The sequence below is a fragment of the Branchiostoma lanceolatum genome, chromosome 11 (genome assembly GCF_035083965.1).
Source record: "Branchiostoma lanceolatum isolate klBraLanc5 chromosome 11, klBraLanc5.hap2, whole genome shotgun sequence".
In the NCBI taxonomy this organism is placed as follows: Eukaryota; Metazoa; Chordata; class Leptocardii; order Amphioxiformes; family Branchiostomatidae; genus Branchiostoma; species Branchiostoma lanceolatum.
This window is the reverse complement of record NC_089732.1, coordinates 11611166-11635011: the sequence shown is the minus strand read 5'-3', so window position 1 is coordinate 11635011 and position 23846 is coordinate 11611166. Positions and strand designations below refer to the sequence as shown.

General features: G+C 43.8%; 1 protein-coding gene across 1 annotated transcript; it reads left to right on the top strand.

The window, feature by feature from the left end:
• The first annotated feature begins 1590 nt into the window (after nucleotides 1-1590).
• LOC136445390 (midnolin-B-like) lies at nucleotides 1591-19876 on the top strand. The gene is made up of 7 exons (XM_066443375.1): nucleotides 1591-2237; nucleotides 2359-2446; nucleotides 2795-2851; nucleotides 12749-13099; nucleotides 13351-13435; nucleotides 13646-13867; nucleotides 17046-19876. The coding sequence occupies exons 1-7, from the start codon at nucleotides 1975-1977 to the stop codon at nucleotides 17324-17326; spliced, it is 1347 nt and encodes a 448-aa protein (XP_066299472.1). The 5' UTR covers nucleotides 1591-1974; the 3' UTR covers nucleotides 17327-19876.
• Nucleotides 19877-23846: the final 3970 nt, after the last annotated feature.

Below are 23846 nucleotides of genomic sequence, written 5' to 3'. Positions count from 1 at the left end.
CCATTATAATAACATATATCACATATCCTTGGACGGACAGATCAACTTCCTAAAATCCTTGGTACATGTAAGCCATGACGGGACCTGAGCCTATCCAAAAGAAAACAAAAAGGGTATCCTAAAAGTTTGTGATTTCAAGTGTGAAACGTGGCATGCATAATATTGCAGGATCTACCCTATACCCCAGGTAACCCCTTCTTCCAACTCAGCGTCATCACGTGAAGTGTGTTCGGATGTGGGAGAGTCCATGGTAATGATGGGGGACGTAGGTTTTGCCTATTTCCCCCCCAAAGCCAGTACCTTGCGCGTACCTCACTGTATAATCAATTACGGACACGAGAGAGATATCGACTTGCTCTATCGATGACGTCGACGGTGCAATCGTGGAAAAATAAGATAAGTGGTACAAACGGAGCGCCCTGCACTCAAGGGTCATGGAGAATCCGATAATTGCGACATTGGGCAGACAATGTTATAAACGTATCCGTCTCCTTTGACAGTCTGCGTTCTCTCTTCCGGTGTTTCAGAAGGACTGGTACTTATAAAAAAAAACACATAAAAAACAACAGATAGCCAGACACAATACATTCCACTTGAAAAATGAGAAGAAGTGTCTGCGAGCAGAACGATTTTACCCTGTAAAACAGAATCCATCATTTATCATATATTGAGGCCAGATTTCCGGAACGATGACCAGTTTTCCATTGACCTCCCGATCTCTGCGTTCTGGAAATTATTAACGCCAGGCACGGTTACATATATAGCAGTGTCCGCTAGGAATACGGATACAGTCATATGCATACAGGCCCTTACTGTCATATGTACCCCAAATATTTGACGACGTCGCACGCACGTCCGTAGGTGACAAATGTACACTCAATTCCGATAACGAAGAAACGTCGTTTGCAACATGACTGTGTGGTGGAAATATAGCGTTATCGTTATCAGCGAGCCCCCGTTCCCCCGAAGATGTGTAACCGGATATGACGTCATGAGGTGACACGCGAGGTGCTTACGTCGCCAGCTGTGTCATGGCAGTCTGGTTAAATATGCATGAATCAATACAAAACGTCTCTTGGAGGGATGTTTTCGCATCCCTTCCCCCAGGAAAGCAGACATAATGACTAAATCATCATGGTTTATGTATGATTCGCAGCGTAAGATTGATATTAGTGAGCAAAAGACACCAAATTCCCGCATGACAAAGACGTCACGAACTAGAGCACTGGTTATCGTACAAAGAGGATCCACAAATTATCCCCATGCACGTAACGGCCACACGGATATAAAGATTTCCTTGCATGTCATTTCGATATTATCATTTGTCTTTATAAAATTCTACCCCTCCTCTCACGCCAGACAACTGATAATTTGGAATCGCCGTCTCCCCCTGGAGAAAAATTCCGATTGTTTGGAAATCAAGGGCAGAGATTACTCGAGGCATTGTGTTGATAGAAATCTCCGGTAGTCTGTTCGGAAATTCGCACCCCCATGATTGTACAATGCCAACAAGACTACAACATTTCCACCGCCGGAAGAAGAATAGAAGTAACAACACAGTCATCAAGTCTGGATAAAGGGACACCTTTTGTCATGGATGTGTCGTGAATGGACAGACGCGGCTTGGGTGAGAGAACACCCTCCTTATAACAGGTACACCCTCTCCCGAGGTTATTATGAAAATATCAGGTGACGTAGGCGGTGGTCTTCCTGTGCTGTGATTGGTCGAGGTTTGTTGACCTTCCACACAACCCTCCCACTTCCCCTGTCGGCTGTTATAACATTGTGCGTAACGTTAGTAGTCAGCAGCGCGCCGGCGAGCAGGCGGCTATGTATTCACTTTCCTAAAAGGAGCAAAAAACACGAGAGGTGCCACTGGGAACTATACGAACTATTCTGCTCGGAACACTTTGGAATCCCTTCTCCAATCGGATCGTGTTTATTTGTGCGGACTGCAGGCTACTTTTGAAAATCATGGACATGAATGTGCGGAGACCGAAACGCCCGGCCAGGACGGCGGAAGACTCTTGTAGCTGCGGCAGCACGCACCCGTGTTCCGGGACGCAGAGTTCCCGGGTAGCAGCGGCCAGCCGCATGCGGATCTCCATTCACCCCACCACCGGTGGGCAATTCGAACTAGACGTACCTTGTCATGAGACTGTAGAGGAACTAAAGCGAAGGATATCCAAACAGCTGAAAGTGGCAAAGGACAGAATTATGTTGCTGCATCGGGACAAGTAAGTACCGTCATATATCTATCTGTACGAGGGTACCCAACCGGGGGCCACTTTGGTGTAGCATAGTTTCTGCTGCGTGTAGCCAGGTTCCCGTGCTTAGTTCCTATTTCCTTCCCCTCAGACAACTGAAGCGGGGTTCCTTGGATGAGAACGCCGTGTCAGAAGGAAGTAGGATCACGCTGCTGCCCGCCGTCGAGTCCGGCTTGATTGTAAGTACCCCCGGTCTACGTACTCACTCTGGCGCCCGGCAGGAAACAACTCGACACCACCCCGCACCGAACAATGACACTCACCCGGGCTAAATATTCCAGGTGTTCTCCTTAGCTAACCGGAGATGGCAAACACTTGCACTCTAGACACTATTCTGTGTAGAAAATACGTGCTTGATTGGGGTAGATATATTATGCCGACGTCACAGTGTAAACCTAATGTCTCCATGCATGTATTGTATATAGGTTTCCACCCATGGCAATATATCTGGGATAATGAATGGGCATACCCTGCTCTCCGTGACACACTGTGCTATATATGTGATCCTTTATTTTCTCCTTTTGCAGTCTCAAAGACCAGAACAGACGGTTATGCAGGCACTGGACAGTTTATCAGAAACACAGGTTAGAACCTCACAACTTGCACGCACGTTTTTTTCTTGCGGTTACGTCCAGGTTTTTCTGAGGAATGTTTTTGTCGCGTCCCTGTGGCATAGCCCATCGGGCCCCATGCCATAAGCCCCAAAGCAGCAGCCCGGGAGAGGGAAGCTTCATATTAGCTTTCACTCCATTGTGGCCCAGTGTGTGTATTTTCCCGTGGGCTTGACAAGGCTGGCTTATTTGTCACGCAGGCCCGTAGTTCTGTGTACATAGTATACTCCATAAGATAGACTCCAGAGACACCGGGTGTTCCCAGATGATCTGGGGTGTTCCGGTAGATTTTCGGAGAGGGGGGGGGGGGGTGTTGTCACAGGCGAAGTCTTATAAAGTTTGCACCCGCTGTCTTTGGTCATCGAAATGCTTTGTAGAATAAGACTTAATTCTGAGGTAGAGCTATTTAGCACTGCGTAGATCTGATCAGTCATTCGTGCCAGCTGTATTAAAGTCTATAGGGAAGGACGAAGTCCAGAAAGTGGGACTATAGGTAAGCAATATCTAGGACGCATTGACAGGGGAGGGGGTGTTCGCGCGTGTTTGCTCGGGGCTAGAGTTGGGGTCAAGCTTGATAAAGTATGTAGCTCTAGTTTTCGCGATGCATGGGGAAATCATGCCAAGGCGTCCAACCGACCGGCTTAGCTCTCAGCTGATCCACGCGCTGGCGTCAGCTGCACTTGAAATATCATTCATTATTCAAACCACACTGCCCCTCCCCCCGCCCGGACGATGGGACAGTCCGGGCGGGGGTGCTGCGACATCGCAGGAAGCTACGCTTATCGGGTTGCTGCACACGCTGGGGAACTCTGATGGCGGGCACAAGGCACGCACCATGCACGACCTGCTGCTCAACTTGCAGGGGATTCTCACAAATTCCTAAAGAGGGAGCAAACTCTCTATAAATATACACCCATTTCAACCCACTGATCTGAGTTTGCCAGCACAGGGGTGTGTGGTAGTCTAAAGTTATCTGTGCAACAACATTGGGTGAGACAGTCGTCGGGTATCAATCTTTTAAGTTCCGTGCTCATAGAATCTGGTAACTATTCTGTTAGGGAGGGGTGTCCATACTTGATGAGGTGAGATAGGCAATGCACCTATTCTTGCATGTCCTCTTGCTGCCCAGGGGAAATACAAACACGTCGGCAAATGACAAATCGAGCTCTCTTGGGTTATTCAAATGAAAAGATTCTGTTAGATAAAGGGAGGCGACAATGCATTCTTTTCTTTACTTCGTGACAGAAATAGGAGCTGAGACTAAAGTTGTCTTGGTTGCTTGCACTGAAAGAACCTTTGTGTTTGGGAAGTTTGTGTTTAGGTATGCAAGCGACTAGGGACAGAGGGAGGAGTGCCCTGCTGCAAACAACTGGCAACCCTGTTCCCAACAAGGCGACCGTCCCCTATTTGGGGGGCCTGTATGGTGTATAGACTAGATTCTTGTATTGTGATAAGCATAGTTGCTTGGGGTGTTACGGTGGAGCCAATTTAACTTGAAGGGAGACAGGCCGCAAGCTGGCGGGGGGGGGGGGGTGTAGTGGGGGTCTGCTTTGTATGGCTTTGCCACTCGTGTCCCCTGGTAAGATATTCATCACAGCGACGGAGAAATCAAAAGAGTCTGGTCAGCATGAGGAGAGTCCTCTGCAACCGGCAGAACGAATCTGCTTAGCCTAAATAAATACTCGAGAAATCTCCTCTCTGTGCTGGCGCGTAACCTCCTATTTATTGTTGACAGCCCCAAGCGAAGCCACGCCAGTGCTCCACGCCACGCTATTGGGTGGGTAGGTTTGATAAGGGGTAGAATAACCGGGCTAGAGCAGGCCGGGACAGGGAAGGAGCGTGGTTTAGAATGCGTGGCGTCGCTGGAAAAGCGTCCTGATTATGTACATTGTCCTGGGCTGGCGGGGCAATCACCGTACAGAGATGCAATTGGAAGGCTGGTGTAACCCGAGCTCGAAAGGAGTGCACGTCGAATTGATTGTTCTCACCCCGACAACAGTAGCAAGGTCGCCAAGCGGCCAGAGATCCCCTTTCGGTCCCCCCGAAAACTCTTTATAGGTTCCCTTCGGGGATAAGAAGATTGGGTTGAAACATTTCGTGTTCGTCCAGAAACACCATGGACGCAGCACGGTCATACGCCCGGCACAACACATCGAAAGAGTCCCCTTTTGCCCCAGCCCAAAAACTCTTTCTGGGGTCCATTCAGGACAAAAATTAGGCTAAAAGATTTCAGTCTGTACACCACGAATACTGCAATGTCGTGCGTCTGGGTTCAACCTAACAAAAGACTCGCCCCGCCTGTCATCCGACCTTACTGTAGATATCAGCCCAGTTCCTGCCCAGTTTTGTTGATACTTCCCGCGCGTCGTGCTTTGGCAATCCAACCCCGCTTCCACCCCGAGGTTATCCCAAGGCTGGGGGTAAGGCCTCACAAAAGGCTGCACTGGCGCGAGACGGGGCTATGTTTGGACTCAGGACGTTCACAGATTAGAAATAGTACTGATGCGATGCTTTTTTTGGTTGAGTCAGTTCCTTTCAATCGTTGTCAACGCGAAAATAACCTAGTGTGAGCTGTTTTCTCCCTTTTTTGGCATTATTCTAAAAGCCACACAATGTCGTGTAGTGTAGTGTAGACACTTTTCCTAAAACCGGAAGGCATGTAACCTAGGGTAACCTCGCGCTTGCACACGTCCAGACAAGGGATGGGGTGGGGAGGGGACAGCTGTGGAATGGGGGTGGATCAACGTTGTCAAGGACGCCTCTCTAGCTCTGCGCTTTGATTTAGATTTTAGAATAGTTATTAGGACCTGTACAAATATGAAAAAGAGTGGATTAAAATCGGCGTGGGTAGTGTTCACACAGTAAACAGTCCGAGTTTACCGGGAGACAGAGTGACAACACGATGTTATTACGGATAATGCGATGTCTGACGTCCTTTCCGTAAGCCGAGATAATAAGTGAGCGGGTCTGAAACACACCGGAAGACCGACCAGGTGATCCCCAAGAGACGGGGCTGCCTATTGTTCGGAGGAAGGCCCGGGGGTGGACGGCTCAGGGCCATGGAAAATCAGCTGGGCTAGCAGAAATCCATTATGGCCTTTGTACACAATGTTTATTGAGACTCACCCCCGCAAAGGATCGCCTGTACAACCTTTCACCCCCCTCCCCTCACAAAAAAATGAACGAGACGCGTTTCGTACATTTCGATGCTCTAAACCACTGTTGTATTTTTAGGTTTGCAGGGAGTTTCCAGTGTGTCATGCATTGGTATGGGGATGGTCCAAATCCTCTCCCAGCAAATTATGTTTGGCAGATTCGATTTGGTCACGCTTTCTTTATGAGCGAAACTACAGGGAACTTTTTCTGTGTGCAACTGAACATTCAACGGAAGCGAACCGATTTTAGATGAATGGTTTTAGAATTCCAAAAACGGAGTCACCTTGCCCCCGCTCGATTTGCCAAAACGTTTAGTACCAATGCCCCAGTAATAGCCTGAAATAGTTATAGATCGAAGCTGGGCGCGTCATGCATTCAGAACGCCAATGTACCTGCAGCAGAACCTTTTACCATTTAGGGAGTGAGTAACTGCAAATGTCGTACTCTCAGTCTTCGACCCATGGCACTAAACGCAACCGGAATGGCAACGCTTTTTTGTGACAGATCAAGAAAGCGAAGTTTGCAACGATCACAAAGGAACGTTGCATAGTTGATTCGGTGGGGTCAAATCTAAGGCTCTGCCTCCCCGCAAAGTATTTGGAAAATGTTAGATTAAAGAATTCAGGTGGACCCAACCCTTTAAAAGCGATCGTGAGGTACCGGCAAAGTGGGTGGAGACATTTGACCCCACCGAGTCAATTATTGAAAGAAAGGTCAATACATTGTAGACACTCCTCTTTTTTCAAGTTCTGAATTTTGGATGAAGCAACAAAGCCTCGCGTTGCACTTCTGGCGATTTTTTGGTGTGTCCTTTTGGAAACACCCCTGTGCCTCACACCACAGGCATGTGATGCAAACCAGCTGATCAGCTGTGTGTTAGCACCACCAACAGGCGCCTGTGGGCAATGGGATATTTGCGTCTAGCGTCGGGCGTGTACATGTATATCCTTTAGTCCGCTGGACGAGGTCAGCCAGGGCTCCAGCTTCGGTAAACCCAACGCGGTTCGGACCATTGCTTTCGAGACATGCCTGCTTCTTCCCCTTTCCCCCAAATGTTGCTGCCCTTCGTAACTTCGTCACCTGCACTCTGTAAAATTTGCCACGCCAGGTAAACAGTTGACAGGCCTGGACACGTCCGTCAAAAGGACTGGAGGAGGGCTATGGCATTCAGGGGGCAGCTGTACCCCTGTAATCGCTAGCTGGACAAGCTCTATACAGACAACGTTAACCCCCTTAACCCTAGGAGCCACAATCGTGGCTTCACGCTTAAACCCTAGGAGCCACATTTGTGGCTCAGGATTTGGCGGGAGATTCAAACTATGCCCCAACAGGGAATCACCCAATCAAAAAGCTTCTAACTGGTGGAATTAACCAATCAGAGGATACTAACCTATGGGGCCTTGTTTACACATCATTTTGAGGTTTCTGAGGGAGATTTTGAGTGGAGATTTTGAGTGTCGATTGAGCAAAAATGTCAGAGTCGGAGGGTGAAATTCGGAAGCCGGGGAGACAAGTGAGAATTCCGGGGATTCCAGTGAGGACTCTGGAGATTCTGAGGAACACAATGAACGTCAATAACTTATGTTTTGGTTGCACATTGTGATATCTATGTCGTAGTAGTCAGGGCCCAGAGGTCCTGGGGCCCCATGTGGTTGAATAGAGAAGTTCCTAGGTTTTTGTTGGTGTTTGCTGTAGCCTTATTAGCAGGTGTGTCATGAACAGCTGTTACATGGAATGAGTCCCTTTTTACACTACCCTGTGTTTATTTCTGTGTCAGAATGTGGGTCCTAGATATGCATGATGATTTTATTTTGGTTTTGAAATGCATTTTGGAGTAGAAAACTGTTAAGTAGATGTGGGGAGGGACAGCACATGATGGGCGTGGCACTGAATCCCGAGTCAGTAGTAATTAGTAGTAATTACAATATCCGTAGTAATTGTCAACCAATACTGAAACTACCAGCATACCAGCACTGTATATATATAGTCAAGTACTTCTGCAGAGTTTTATGGTAAAGGGAAAGCATTTTTGCCCCTGGACAGACCTTTTCATTTTGTGAGACTTTTATTTTCCAGTTTTTCGTATTGTTTCTGGGGGTACTCAAATGGTTATTACTGCCATCAGATTGATGCTATGATGTTTGTTTTACTTGCATTAAACAGAGCAGTCTGAGAGCTTTACAGCAATATATAGTTTTCCTAGTCTACTCTTTACATAAGATCTATATTAATCTTAAACAAAAAGTACACGTTGACACCGGTCAAGCCTGGAATTATAGCCAGTATTCTGGACTACCAAAAATTTTTTAGCCAGTGTCAAGGGGGTTAATGGCTTTTCCCTGCCCGCGCCCTCCGGATTTGTTGACCGACTGCCCAGGTTGCCAGGCTAGGAAGTTTGCTTTATTAGAGGGTGGAAAAGAAAATCATGTCTTTGCTTTAGAGCTTTCTGTTTCTCCCGAGGCTTCTGCGAAAGTGTGTTGGCAATGTTGTTAAAGCGCAGGAAGTCCATATGACTAAGGTTCCGTTTCAGGTGTAACTGCATTTTTGCAGAAAGAAAGAAAGAATGCGGAGTACGGTGGGGTTTCCGCGAAGGCCCGGGGCATACCTGGGTGCGGGGGAGGGTGGGTCCCGGTGAGTCAACTGTAATGTACCCCCAAATCACGTGCCGAATGTACAGCAAACCCAGCCTGCGGAACCACCAAACTTTCTTTCAAAACATCCACTTTTCTGGTCAGGCATTTTTGCTGCAACATTGCAAAATGCACTTCTCGCCACCAGGGCCCCAATACTAAGGTCATGACCGTGAAGTTGCGTTAACATCTGTCGGGCTGAAGTGAGCCACGGCGCTTTTAGCCTGCGTGCTTTTGACTGAACATTCTTTTGAACCTTTTTTTTACGGAAGAACCGTCTGTTCGACAGACATAATACGATGGTGTAAAGAAACACAGTCCCATTCGTCACGATACTTATCCCTGTTACCCCCCTCCCCACCAACAAATGGTAAAGAGAGGGTCAGGCTAGGGTGAACTCATACACAAAAGCTGAAGCTAGTAACGCAAGGGGTCGATGTTGGGGCATCTGCATGCAATATTCCGCCTGGTCCCACAGCCAGGACATTTGTTTTCTTTCCCACAAACGCAGTTTTCTATTCAAATGATGTTAGATTGACGGCTACCACCAGTATTTGATCCGCAGTTTAGCTGTCGTCTCGTGGGACTGGTGTAAAACTTTGCGGTCCGTTTTCATGTCAAATATGGGCAGCACAACCAAATACGGGGGCATAATTGATAATGAGACTTCTCTCTCTGTGAGTAGAACAGCTGACGTTGTCCATTCTTTGCAGCTTTTTCGGCTGCAGTTAACAATGCTCGCACTGCAATGATAATTGACTATGCTAGCTCCCCGGGGAGGGTAATCCCAGACCTGTGCTTTAGAACAATTATTTTTTGCGTGGGAGGAACTTAAGTCCTAAGCCCCGCCTTCTGTTCTAGCAGACGGAGGGACATCCAAAACTTGTGAAAACTCGGCAATTTGCGGCCATTCGACAACCGCGTCTAGACACTTCTCGGTGTGAAAGGGGAGGTGCGATTGTAATCGTGTTGATTTAAAACCGCACAAAGAATGTAAAAATGCATTCAATATATTTGGGGGTATTCCCTACAAACAAACTTTTTTTAATACGGTTTCTTTTTTTGTGTGTACACATTGCTGGAGAAAATACCCAAAAAGAGACTTTCGGGTTTTTCTTTGCACAATTCATGTTGAATGTAAATTTGAATGAAAGCAACATATGTCAGCGAGCCCTGTGGATGACCTTTGAGGTCATCTACATATGCAGCACAGCCGTGAGAAAACTCGTTTGAACAAACCGAATCGTTCGCACGCTAAAATATTAAAATATGGGCGACGAAACTTTCCTCGTTTCATCTCCCCCTTATCTATAAATAGTATTAATATCCCGTGGTTGTGTTAATCCGTCGAAAATGGATTTTCATCGCGCATTTGGAGTGAGTCCACGTCGTGAAGTGTTCCAGTCGTTGGTGTTGGTTTAAATCTGCTCCCGTGAGACAACACTATTACAGCTACCCCTTCTCCACCCAAAACAGGAACAAAACGGGAGGAAAGAGGTGTTAGAAACAATGGCATTTGTACCGAAGAGCAACAATAGAGGTTCGACAGATTGTAACGCGGAAACCCCACAGCAATAGTCTGCATGCAATTAAAATGGAACCATTTGTAACATCGTGTGTGTGCATCACAAAGAAATGGTAGGAGAGCTTCACACTCTCCTCAAGCTTACTATTTGTGATGTCAATGTGCAGATGTCACGATTTCAAGACGGGTTTTACATGCAGACGCCCCGCGAAAATGCTCAAACAAAACCCTCTTAGATCTAGCTCCCTACCATTTCTGTTTAAATGTTCAAACAGTACGATCTTCATATATGCTCGATACCATGTGAAGAAAAACAAAAATGACTCCAGGGCAACGTGCATATGAAAGACGGCAATTTGCCGGCATGATCACACACTCATTACCGGGTAAAACTCCCGTGTTTCTCGCCACCAAGGTCCGTATACGTACAGGGCTGCAGTGGGCACACGGTCTTCTGGAAAGTCAACACCGAGGGCGTTCTCTCAAACATTGCCGGGAATGTTTGCCTACTTCGACAGGTCGGCAGGGCGAACCGGCCCCCGGCATTGATCAAATATATTTTCTTCACTCCGCATTGATTAATGGAAAGTTCACAGGCAACTCCTTTGTATATTGAGGGAGACGTATTTGTGTTGTATCGTGTTCCTACCCATTTTTCACATTATACATACCATACCATACTGGCACCAGACTCTGTAGACAACTTTCTGGTATGATATATGTTGAAAGACTTAGCAAAAATTACAGGACTAACGCCTTGAATTGAAAGCCACCCTACTATGAGCATGAACAACCTTTATAAGAATGTAAATGTCTGTTCTTCTGTGATGTGCTCAGTCAATTCGACCACTGCATTTTCACAGATGAAAAATCCGGTAAATTGACAGAATAAATTGTAGTGTAGTTTTCCACACTGGTGGTCCCAGCTGAGTAAATGGGACGCCATCTTGTCCTTGCTTTGCATTTTTGGGGTGGCCTCAAGCACCCACCCAGTAGGTCCAACTGGGTATTTGCCTTTGTGCAAAGCAGGCATGTACAGATAGTGGGGCAGCTTGAGTTGGCTAGAGTACTGTACTGGGACTTCTACAGTCACTCACTTAGGCGGGGGGCAAACCATTGCTGCTGTGGTCCTCACCATTGGGATCAGTCTCTTCTGTTATTACTCCCCCTATGCTCATTACCGGCCTACCCCCCGAACGCCATTGATTCCTAGAGATGGAAAGGCTAATAATGCATGTGTAGGAAAGCTCTTTAGGGAATGCACTATCCAATTCTTTTGGAATAGATACATTTAGGTAGTCAGGAATAAACATTAATATCCTGTTCTATCTATGATTGCAACATTTTGTTGAACAGGATATTACAATGCAGTAAGGATATAATCATGCAATGTACCCACCCTAACCTGTAATGGCTGGGGAAGTACTTACATGTTGGATAAAAGGCCAGGAAAATCACCACAAAATTTTTATCAAAACCGCTGGACGGACACAAGGCAGTCTACAGAGAAATCTGACTGCCTTTCTGCCTTCCAGTTCTAACAGTGGCCATGCCACAGCTACAAAGTGCAGCACGAGCTGTACTTCCGGTCGGCCAGCAAATGCAAATGACTCTTATCAAAGAAAACCCTCCTACTGGAAAATACTCCTCTGGGCTTCCCTCGCTTGAGTCATCATCTGAAGCTGGGTTGCCCCAAAAGTAATACCAGTGGGTAGGAGGAGACTGTAATCTTGAATAAGTTCCCCATTACTGCACGTCGGTTGGATGTCCATAAAAGGGCATCAGCAGCTTGGAAATCCCTCCAACATCTCATGAAAGGCAGTGTAGATTTATTTTGGGAAGAGCTGGGGGCGCCAAATGTTCATTTTTACAAGGTCTCTCCAAGAGTAGTGGAGCATTGAGCTGCTTGAAACAGCTAACTAGTCATTCATAAAACGTGAACGTGGGACTATGTAGGGGTAACCTACCTGTTCTCAAGTAGTCTTTATGGCTGTTCTCTTTATGGCTGTCCTGGGGAAATATCTAGTCTTCACCAGACCCCTTTTGGGCTGTAGTGTAGTAGAAATTGGCCACACGTCGGGCAAACCAAATATGGCATTCACCAATACCATATTTGGCCAATTTCTGTTACATGTATTTTTTAGTCCCTCAAAGGAGCCTGGTAGAGACTAGGAAAACTGGGTCATGTCAAAACTAGGTTATGTCGCATCATTTCACATGTCAAGCAATGCATCAGGCAATGATATTTGTTATAAAGGCACATGGATAGATAACAGAGCACAACTAAAAACTGCCAGTACATTCATCGTTGTACACTGTACACTGAAAAGTTGTATTTTTTTTAATGAAAGTGAAATAGGCACCAAATGCATTGATACTGTGAAGGGATGTCACCTACTTGCACTTGTTGAGGTCCCCTCAATTGTGGCCTGTAATGGCAAAGGATATGGGAACATATTATATACAATGTATGATAATGTTTGCTGATTTTTCTACAACATAGTAAATACCACATATGGCTACAACGTGCTGACCATTTATCCTCTTGTTTCTATCCAGGTGAATGATTTCCTGTCCGGCCGGTCTCCCCTGACCCTGGCGCTGAGAGTCGGCGACCACATGATGTTCGTGCAGCTGCAGCTCGCCGCTCACCAGATCCCCGCCAGCCACCAGCCAGCCAATCAGGGTGCAGCGCACAAACGTTTCGCAACAACCAATAGCAAATCCACCTCCAGCTCTGCTGCTACAGCCACTAAGACCACTGCCACACCGTTGTCGTCACGCCATCATCCGTCCAAGTCGTTTGCACCGTCATCGTTTGCATCTTCAGCGTCGTCTTCTTCTTCTTCTTCATCGTCGTCATCATCAACATCTTCTTCGTCTTCAACATCTTCTTCTGCATCACAACAGGTAACTACCCTGTACATTTTGTACATTTGAGTTTACTTCTATGCCTTCCTTTAGACTTAATAGCTTATATATCAGCAATACAGTCATTATCAGAGGAGGTCATGTTTTATCATTGATTCAGACCTAAAAATTTGTCAGCACACTGCAATATATCTGTTACTGTGCCGAAATCTATTGGATCATAAACTCATATCAGTATGACATTTTAGAACACTTTCTTGTAAACTGATTGTCCACCTTTGCTGTTGCAGAAGTCATCATCTTCCTCGAAGCAGGGTGCATTCATTGAGAGCATCAAGAATCATGGACCAGGCATCTACTCAGGGACATTTTCTGGTGAGTTCATCTCTTGTTCAAAGTATACCTGCAACAAAATTTCATAACAGCATTGTCAGTGCAGTTGGACCAGTGGAGACAAAATGTTTAGATGTGGAAATGATTGATAAATTGAAAACGGGCAACATAAATGTACTGAGTAGAACAACAAAGATAAAGCTGTCTACACAACACTGGCCAATTTGTAACTTGGAATGTCTCTATTCTCAGGCACGCTGAGTCCTTCCCTTCAAGATGACCAAGGTAGACCTCGGAGAGACATCAACACCATCTTGCACATCCTCAACGACCTCTTGGGGGCGACGCAGCGCTTTTCCTTCGGACCCGGCGGTACTCTGTCCAGCGAACCCCCGGCGCCAGAGAAGACGAGTCAGAAGAAGACGACGACCAGACCTCGCACACCAACACCACCTCCCCCTCCCCGCAGCCCTGGTAAGACACAGCACTTATCTTAGATAGTATAGTAGAGACTGTTTTTTTACCATAGGGTACAGTTTAGGAGTTGACAAAAAAGACAACACAGTCAACCTCTCCTGTGAAATTTACCTTCATAGTACAAGAAAGGAAACTTGTTCTACAGATTGCAAGGTAAAGCAGTTGAACTCAAAGCATAATGATTATGACCATAGCCAACACAGCCAACCTCTTAAAATATATTTCCACATGCCCACATTGTAATTGTGGAAGTAGGCCTTGCCATCAGCAGTTGTCTCCAAAGTATACAAATATAAAGACAGGAAACAAATTTAATTGTCACTCTAGGGTAGGAGACAACCAACACAGCCAACTTCTCTCATTACAATCTGCATTGTATTTCTGAGTCTTGGCTGCAAAACTGGTGACATTCCATCACAAATTTCCCCCTTGAATTTCACCTTGGTGGAAAGTTTAGATCAATGCTCCCTCCAAATTGGAAAAAAATAGCTGGAGTCAGTTATCTTGTCCTCCCCCGCATTTCATTCACAGGGTTTCCTCCATCCATCAGCCAGACATAACCCCTGTACTGATAGGTCGATTCTCTGATCTATGTGCAAATCATGCCCGACCTGCGCAGTTGGTTGCTCTTGGCAGGTGCTCAACTTCCGGGCGGGGTATAACTGAAAATGAGCAAAAGTCTTGGAAGATGAGATTTTATCTACTGGTCCTTGAGGTCATGCGTCGTCTCATCTTCGTTCAATGATGTAAAAGCTTTTTATGATCAATCTGTCTGGTTTACATGCCCCTCTTTGAAAAATACAATAGTACTGTAGGAATTGGCCAAACAGGGAGAAATTTGTGCCAGAAAAATAAGCTGCCAATGGAGCTTGCAACCCATGATTTACCAACATGTATCTATGTTGCCAGCTTATTCCTCTGCGAAGCCAAGCCAATGATTCCTCTGGAATATTATTCTCCTTATTTGGTCAGTTTTCAATATTTTCTCAATATCCCCAAGGATTCTGTCTGAGACTACTCGATTGTCCAAAATTCCTCGCAGGCAAATTTGCCGCTACTCCCCTTCGTTCATGGACTGCAAGTTTTTGGCATTCAGCGCTCATTCTGATGAAGTCATGGGGTTGCTCCTCAGCACCCGGTGGAAATAGGCAGCCATAAACAGTGCTCAACCCTATCCACCCACTCGCCTCATCCCTGGTGCTAAGCCAGGCCCCATCTCAACATCACGGGGAATATCAACCAGCCCAAAATAGATCTACGGCCGTTGCTCATGACTGGGAACATTACTTTAAGATGCGGCGCTGGCACCTCAATGGCTCCTTACACCCACGCCTTCCATTCATGCTGCCATTTCATTCAATCAGGTTATACCCAGGAATAGGCAGAGAGGAGATCCCATCTTAAACTATGAGCACGAGCCAGTGGTCTGTAAATCCCTCACCCGCCCACGCTGAGAAATCGCAATGACAACTTTGGTAAAGGAAGTACCCCAAAATAGACGAAAAATTCCACTTGATATATTAAATGTTGTTGTCAAAAGCTCTTGCTGGAATATTCGAATGGCAGCGGAAGGACCAAAAATAGAAGAAAAAAATCCATATCTTACTCAAGGATTTCCGCAAAAGTTTGTGTTAGGCCCATGCCGGAATATTCAACATGCACCATGTTGATTCTAATTTCATTCTGATGGATTATTGCTACGTTTTGTGAAAGGACTTCAGGGTAGGGGTACAAAAGGGTGAAATTTCTGCAATGGTAGCAAAGATGCATTGCGACCTGTTTTGTCAATCCCGAGACGGAAAGGTATAGTCCCTGTGCACTACAGATCAGCGTAGACACATCATTCAGATCGGTTTAGAAAATATTTTGGGGTGGCTTCGTGTTCTACCCTTGATTGGATAGTACCTGAGATAGACGTCTGATATTTCATCCTCCCCTGCAAGGATCTGTTGCATAGTATGAGAAGGCTTGTCAAGTTTTCAGCCACACAGCCATTTATCATGTATATAAAGTATTCCTGAAACAGCACTACTCCAGGCTGATACACGGGGGCCTCCGCACACGCCGCCATGAATGAAACTTCTTTCCTTGTAGGGCATTAGTTGCAGCACAGCGCTTGCCTTATATGGTCATGTTGCTGTGGCGTACGGCGGCGAGAATGTCAAATGAGGGCCGCTCGCTGGTGGAAGTGCCCAGAAGGGTACCTAGGGATATTACACGCAGATACCTCTTCATGAAAGAAGGGCTTGCAGTGGAAAACGTTAATGTTACGGGCTGATGCCATCAAAGAGTAGGGGTTACCCGAGTTTTTGTTGACGACACAGGAAAAAGATATGTGCCACTGCCTGTGCATAGGCTAGATATAAAATCTCATTAAAACCAAGATTTAGCATCATTGGGCTAGCTATAATATGACAATTTGATTAAAGCACAGGATTTTCCATAATTTGTTTTATATTTTCAAAACAAAAACCATTATAAAGGGAAGGCATGGGGTTGGAATGGTGGATTACATTGGTATCGTTGGGCTACACCTTGTGAACTTTGCTCAGCGGCAATAATTTTCTCGGCTAGCATTGAATGGAATAGGAAATAAGCCGCAGGGTAGAATGGCCGTCAACAGGATAGACATTTAGCTCTGTCAACAATGCATGATGTAACCCCGCACTTCCTGTGGACGTTTTAGAGCACAATGTGTTGTTGACAATGTCCTTTCATGTAACCAATAGAGGAAAAATTCAGCTCGCCAATGTTCGGTCCATGGTGGCTGTGACTGTCAATAAATGTCCGGAAGACAAATAGTGGCCATTGACTATGGGGGGACTCTTTTGAGCACCAAATATACATATTGTATTATGAAAACTGTATTTTCAAACCGTGGGGGCCCACGAACCTGTGTCATGTCACAAAATATTTTACATTTCATATTTTCAAACTATTTTGTTTGCCACGTATCATCAATTTCCAGTGATGGATTGAGTGAAATATTTCTTGGTGTGTTGGTTGGCTGTGTTGGTTTGTCATAGAATTCCAGCTATGCTAGGCTGGATAAGAGGACTGTAGTGGGTTTGGGTTGGGTGTGTTGTGTTGACATTCTGACATTGATTGATGATGAACACAGCATTGAAACACAAATGTGATAATAACGCTTGCATCTCCCCTTGTTTCTCCACAGTCCAGTTCAGCGAGGCTCGCATGGACGAGGAGAATCGTGCAACGAGAGGGAAGGTCGAACAGCTCCAGCTACTCATGCAGCAGACACGTCTCCGTCGCAAGGCCCGCCGCGAGCAGCGCACGCCCTACTGGACCAGCGGGAGGAAATCCTCACGGACTGATAGCACGGGCAGCAGCAGTAGCGACTCCGGCGCGTCCGTAGACATGGACATTGAGAGCTCCGTAGCGGCGTCCGATAGCAACGGCTACCCCAAGATCAACCCGGAATACGTCTTCGCTTGAACGACGCACCAAACTGTTTGGCGTTTTTCTTCACTGGCTTGACCGAGAGTTGGTTGTTGCAATCCTTGCCTGACAACTCAAGTTGATGCCATTGGGTGTTGCTTGCCTGCAATTCAAACTTGAACTGTTGACCTTAGGGTCAAGGGTCACTTGGTGAGTGAGGTTTAAAGGGCTGTGGCATTGTGGTTACTGAGCAAGTCCCTTTGCACTGCACTAGGTGGGTGATAAAAACCACTAACAGATAAAGCAGTATGTGACCTCTAGTCTTGGGGTGGATCGAAAACATGGACCAATTGACTTTTGTGTGGTATGATGACGTCTTAGTCAGAAATGGGGTGTAAGCTAGTTTGAGGTTTACATTTAGCGAGGTTGGTAGCGCGGTGGTCTTAGCCCCCTTGTACTAGTGCTTGTTGTAGAAGTTGTGAGTATAATAGGCAATGCATTCTGACACCGATAACGAGAATCGTTGCTGGACATTTGCAATGTTCCCAGTCCCTTGTGGCTGAATCAGCCGACTGTGGCTATCTCTGAACCGACTTAAAAACCCTGGCCCTGTGCTAGGTTGTTACCACGGATACAAATAACAAAAAAACATAACATCATGGACGACATGCAAATGTAAATACTTACCCAGAATCAACCATGCGTCTTGCATGACTTGTCACTTTTGCTGGCTACCTCTCATGTTTGCTGTAATTAACCCTGCAGATCAGAAAAAAAACTGTCTGTTAGGTAAATCCTAAATTAACCAGATTTGTACAAATTGATACTTTCTGTTCTGTGGCTTGTATAAGACTTAACAATTTTTTGTATGTCACTTTGTTTATGCTTTTTATTATTATTTTTTGCATACATATTGGTGTGCTGTAATGTCAAAACACAGTGATCCTTGTTCATTATTTATCAGGAATACATGTCATGCTGCATTTACAGAAGCCTGTCAAATCATGTCTTCATCCAGACTGTTGTACTTACTTGTACAAATACCTCCACTGCCTCCTTTTGAAAATACCTCCTCTTGAAAGAGAAAAATAAAACGAAAGACTCGTGATTAAGACTCCTGGTACCATTATAGATGTTTTAGAGACTTGAACGACGACTCCTGACTTACTCTTGGGAAATGTTAGAACATCCATATATGGACTGAATGTAGTAGAAACTATACTACTGTTACAAACTAGGAGTGGCATATTGTAGGGGAAGGGGTGGCACTCAAAACTTTATCTTGCCATGGTAACTTCAAATCCAGCGATTTGGAAAACAAAAAGGCACAAACAACACCATTGTTCAAAGGTCCTAGAAAAACAGACTATGTTTGTCACACGAGAATCCATATTTGTTAACCCAGAAGAAAAAGGCACTATATGCTAAGGGTTTAGAGTGCTAGGACCATGGTTCCCCCTTCTCCTATGATATGCTACTTGGTACCTTCTGATCTAATCCAGTCATTCTTAGACTAGGAAAAACTCTTGCTAACATATTCTTGCACGCACACAGTATGTCTGTCACAGGCCCAACTTCAACGTACATGTTGAGGCACTAAACAGTGTTATTCTGTCAGTAGCGACCAGTGATACAGCAGTTGTGAATAGCCGACATGTCAAAAGTAGGCCCCTCCCCATGTATTGGGTGCGCCAAGGCCTGTTTATAATCCCTAGAGTGAAAACCTTTTGAAATCTGAAAGCTTTTCCCTTGCCTTGAAGTAGGCTACATCTCTCCCCTTGGCTTTAATTGTAAGCTTCTTATGTGGGCAACACTGATATCATAAGTCGTCCCAGTGACGCAAATCGTCTAGCCATAATATCTTTCTATTAGCCAAACGACCCCAGTCCGTATGGGCACATCTGCTGTATTGCTGGTCGCCGCGTTCAATAGTTGTAAATGATACATAAATGGAAATACAATCCAATGTACATATCACAACTCCCAACTGTAAATGGTACATACTCTTTGTAGGTAGGTTGGAATTCAAGAAAAAACAAAACTGCCTGGATTAGCATTCTACAAACTGTTTAACCGAAGACTTGAATCCCATTGGGCCAAACCAAATGATCGGTTTCGTTGTTGAAACAGAACGTCATCTATGACAGTTTAATCTATGTCAAAATAATGACAATAGCAATTGTATTGATAGGATGTACGTGTTAGAATAGCCCGGAAGGATGGATTCTCTTGTACATGTGTTATACATAGTATGTATTATATATAAACAATTTACGTATGTGTGTGAACTGCATGCTAGCCAGGTATTGAGTAGGGAGAAACCACACATTTTTGGGTGAGATTTTTCCGTGTATTTGCACATTGTATGATATCCAATTTCATGTGTGATGATCATGGAATATACTTCAGTGACAGTACTACAATTCAGTCAGTTTCTTTCTCTATCTGTGTATGTTTTGGTGTCATAATGAACTTTCCTTTGCCTATGCTGTGTGAAAGCTGGATGGTGTAATGTCGCAATTTCATGCCAGTTGTGGAATACTTGTCCCAAGGAGGGGATGCTTCAACATTCAATAAAAATTCCAACGGAATGGTTGAAATCATGAACATGAACTTGTCCTGGTGTTTTTTTAATTACATTGTACTGTCAATATGATAGTTGTGTAATATAACATCTTCTAACATCATTAAGATAACATCTACTAACATGATTAAGATAACATAACAATGGTACATACTTCTGCCACCTTGAAAAGATACATCTAAACAGATCTCCAACCCAACGTCCCCAAGTATAATGCACTCCTGTATATTGAAACTGTGCATACCGGGTGGGTGCTACACTAGAGATCTCTCAAAACCACTTTTTCAAAGTGGCGGATTTATGTAAACCGGCGGATTAATGTTAATGGAGGTTAGGTTAGGTAGGGTAGATCATTTCACGCAAGACTAACACAAAGTCATTGCAGGCATAGACATTATTAGAATACTAAATAGTATCTACTTAATAGTTTCATTAGGCTAGTAAATTCATATATCAGTTGGGTTCTTAGCTGCATAACTAAGGAAGATAGCTGAAAGGTTATTGAAATGTCTGCAAATTAAATCCCTTGATGGTATAGCTAAGACTAAGTACAGTAAAAACTGCCCAAGAAGACCACTCAGGGGGCCCATACAATATGGTCTATGTGGACAGGTGATTCTAAATGCTTGTGTCAATGGGAAAAATTATCCATGGGATAATGTAGAGTTGGTCCCTTGTACAGGTTTGTTAGCCTCTACCAGGCTCCACAGGTTGCTGGAAAAATAATAGAAATTGGCCAAATAGACAGATAACATGCCAGAGGAGTTAGTCAGCCAGGGAGTACAGTTTGCCACCTATTACTACTATTACAGCGACCTGTGGAGCCTGGTATAGGCTACAGGTTTGACTGTGAAGTTGCAAATGGATGTTAACCCTAGGGGTGTGAATCTAGAATGTAAGGGGGTTGGGGTGTGTGTCTGGGTGGGTGGGTTAAGCAATTTGGAAGTTTCCAATGGCAAATCAAGTGCATTTCCTGTCATTCTGACATGGCTAAATACATAATAACCCCAAGGTGACCCCAAGAATTTAAGATATTTCAGAGCGGAAAAACCCAAGCTTAACGGGGTATTCCATTCCAATTAGAGGGGAGCATTTCAGTTTGCATAGGAAAAGTTTAATCACCTCCACTTTTAAAGAGGAAAAATCAGTTAACAAAAATTTCAAAGAATATACGTACATACATACAGTATGAGTTTAATACAACTTCAGCGGCATTTTATTCTGGCATTTGCCCAATTTTTCTTCCCAGTAGTTGGGTTGGAGAGAATTGGATTACAAAATAATTATCTGGGAAGAGAGCACCTCATGCATTTGTAAATGGATGCAATGGATGTGAGGATTATATTTCAATTAATAGGAAGGTTTAAATGTTTTGTTCAACAGAACCCCACCCACACAAAATTAACACAAAGACTCAACAATTCCATCCAGCTCTCAGATAACCACAAACATGTTTTGAATAACGCAAAGTTATTAAACTAGAATGACTTAATTAGTTCTCCGATTACCACAAACATTTTTCTGAATTACATAAAGTTATTAAACTAGAATGATTTAAATAGTTCTCTAGAACATATCTGTAATAACCAACTAGAAGGATTTAAATACTTCTCAGATATTGATATCTAACCACAAATATATTTTGAATAATGTAAAGTTTTTAAACTAGAATGATTCAAATAGTTCTCAGATAACCACAAACATATATGCATAATGCAAAGTTATCAAATTATTAAACTAGAATGATTCGAATGTATCTTAGCTATGTACATGTAGGTGTTGCTTAGGTACCGGATGCCTTTCCGATGGACCCACCCAAGATGGTCAGTCACGCGTAACTAAAAACGCTACAGACAATATGCCCAATCAAGGTGAACATAAATCAAGCATGGTCTGTATATACGTTTAGCATGTTACAGTAAATATAGTATCAATTTCCTAGCATACAGGTGAACTGGGACAAACAATGTAATGTTTACATTTTGTTGGCAACAGTTGAGCTATACATAGAAAAATTGAGGTTTTGAGATCAAAATTATAATGTATTGTGTACAAATAATGTACTACTGGGTTTCAAAATTGGGTTTCAAACAAGTCTTTTTGTTTCATAACTAAGTAATGTTATTCCAGCTATCTATTTGCAGAATGGAACTTGTTTTTATCAAATAAGACAGGGGTCTCTTACCAAGATAGCGTCAAACAGTAGTTGGAGTCAGACATGAATTGTTTAGGTGTGACAGGTCATTCGGTGTGATATAACCAACCACCTGCATGCCAACAAAGCTGATGTGTTACTGTAAATGCATTTAAGTTCGCATGGTTTTTATTTTGCGCTAAAGACGAAAATGGAGTGTTTGCGGTGGTTTTAAGTTTGTGGCAGTGTTATAGTCACATACTGCTACAGTATTGTACAAAACTGTTTGCGGCGGCTTTAAGTCTGCGGTGAAACGATCGCCGCGAAAACCGCGAACATAAAACCATCGCGAACATTTCTGCATTTACAGTCGGCCTAAGAAAAAAAAGTTATGTTTCCAGTTACAGTACTAAAAGAATCAATTAGGGTTGGTAGGCAGAAATTCTCTCTTTTTTTTAGATTTCAGTCAAAGTGATCCAATAAATGCAGTTTAACATTGGAATGCATCTGTTCAAGACACTGGCATTTTCAACATAATATTGTGTTTGTTCAGATATAGAGTCCATTCCAAGTCACCGCAAGGGTTGATATTGTCATAGTTAAGAAATATTTTTAATTTAATGTTATTATTTGTGTAAGATATTTGATACTTTTGAAATATTTTGAATGTGATTTCAACTTTAGAAATATTTCTCAAGTTTTCTAAAACTTTAGAAATATTCATGATGTAGAATATATTTACAAGAGTTCCTAAATAATGGTAACAGCATTCTACCATTATTCACCATTTTCTACCATTTATAGTCAATCTTTTAGAAAATTGAGAACTATTGTCAGTCAGATATTCTTTTATTGGAAATTTTTTCAAAATTATTACAAAAATTATCATAAAATCCTCTTGGTGACTTGGAATGGACTCTATGTTGTACAAGAACATGTATAATCATAAATTGAAGAAAGAAGTATCATGTTTACTACAAATATCAACTGGTCGAAGCCCTCATCTGTTAACAGTGTGAAATACAGGAAGTCTGCAAGAAAGACTTGTCAGAGCTGTTTTGAATTTTCATCACTCAGATGTCTGATAAAAATATTTATTTACATTGCTTGCAGTCGACCAAAAACAAGACTAGGGTCGGCATGTTTTTGCTAGAGTCGGTCGGGTAACTAGAGATACTGTATATTGCACCTTTTCCCTAGGCCTTAGGCAGAAGCACGGTTATACTCAAAAGTTCACTAGTTCATGTACCAGAATTATCAATTCAGGTGTTTTGGGGGTTGCTAGCGTTCTCTCTATTTTTAAGAAATCGGCACACACTTTCACACATTCAACTCAAATAAAAATTCAATACCAATTCATGTTTATAAAAAGACCCCGTAATTGCTAAAACAACATAGCAAACCTGAGGAATATGTAGCACAAATACTTAACTCTAGTTTTAACTAAAAGGTGTGACAGGTAGTTCAGTGTAATACAACCAGCTGCTACCGCGCTGTGTGCCTGCAGAGATGGTGTGTTACACCAAAGGGTAGTTGTACCAGCTATACTGATACTGATTAATTCAGATCCTATGTTGATGAAGGCAAGGAGGTTAAGAAGGTTAGACATTCAGGTAACAAGATATACTAAATAGCAGTTACTCAAGCAACTGGATAAAATTTCCAAATCCTATCCTAACTTTAGAATTCTGACAAACAAGTAAAAGCTTGGGGCAGCCTTAATAAATGTGAGTGGCTGTAATCTTATTTTACCTGGAGAAGGCTCAGATCTCTGACCAGGACAATACCAAAGGGGAAGTAGCGATGAAAGAAGAACCACTGGGCAAATTGACCACAGGAAGGGGTGATCCATTAACTTC

Coding starts and splice junctions, on each gene's coding strand:
- LOC136445390 (XM_066443375.1), top strand. CDS start 1,975: ATGGACATGAATGTGCGGAGACCGAAACGCCCGGCCAGGACGGCGGAA. Junction 2,447..2,794: donor CCGTCGAGTCCGGCTTGATT/GTAAGTACCCCC, acceptor CTCCTTTTGCAG/TCTCAAAGACCAGAACAGAC. Junction 2,852..12,748: donor ACAGTTTATCAGAAACACAG/GTTAGAACCTCA, acceptor GTTTCTATCCAG/GTGAATGATTTCCTGTCCGG.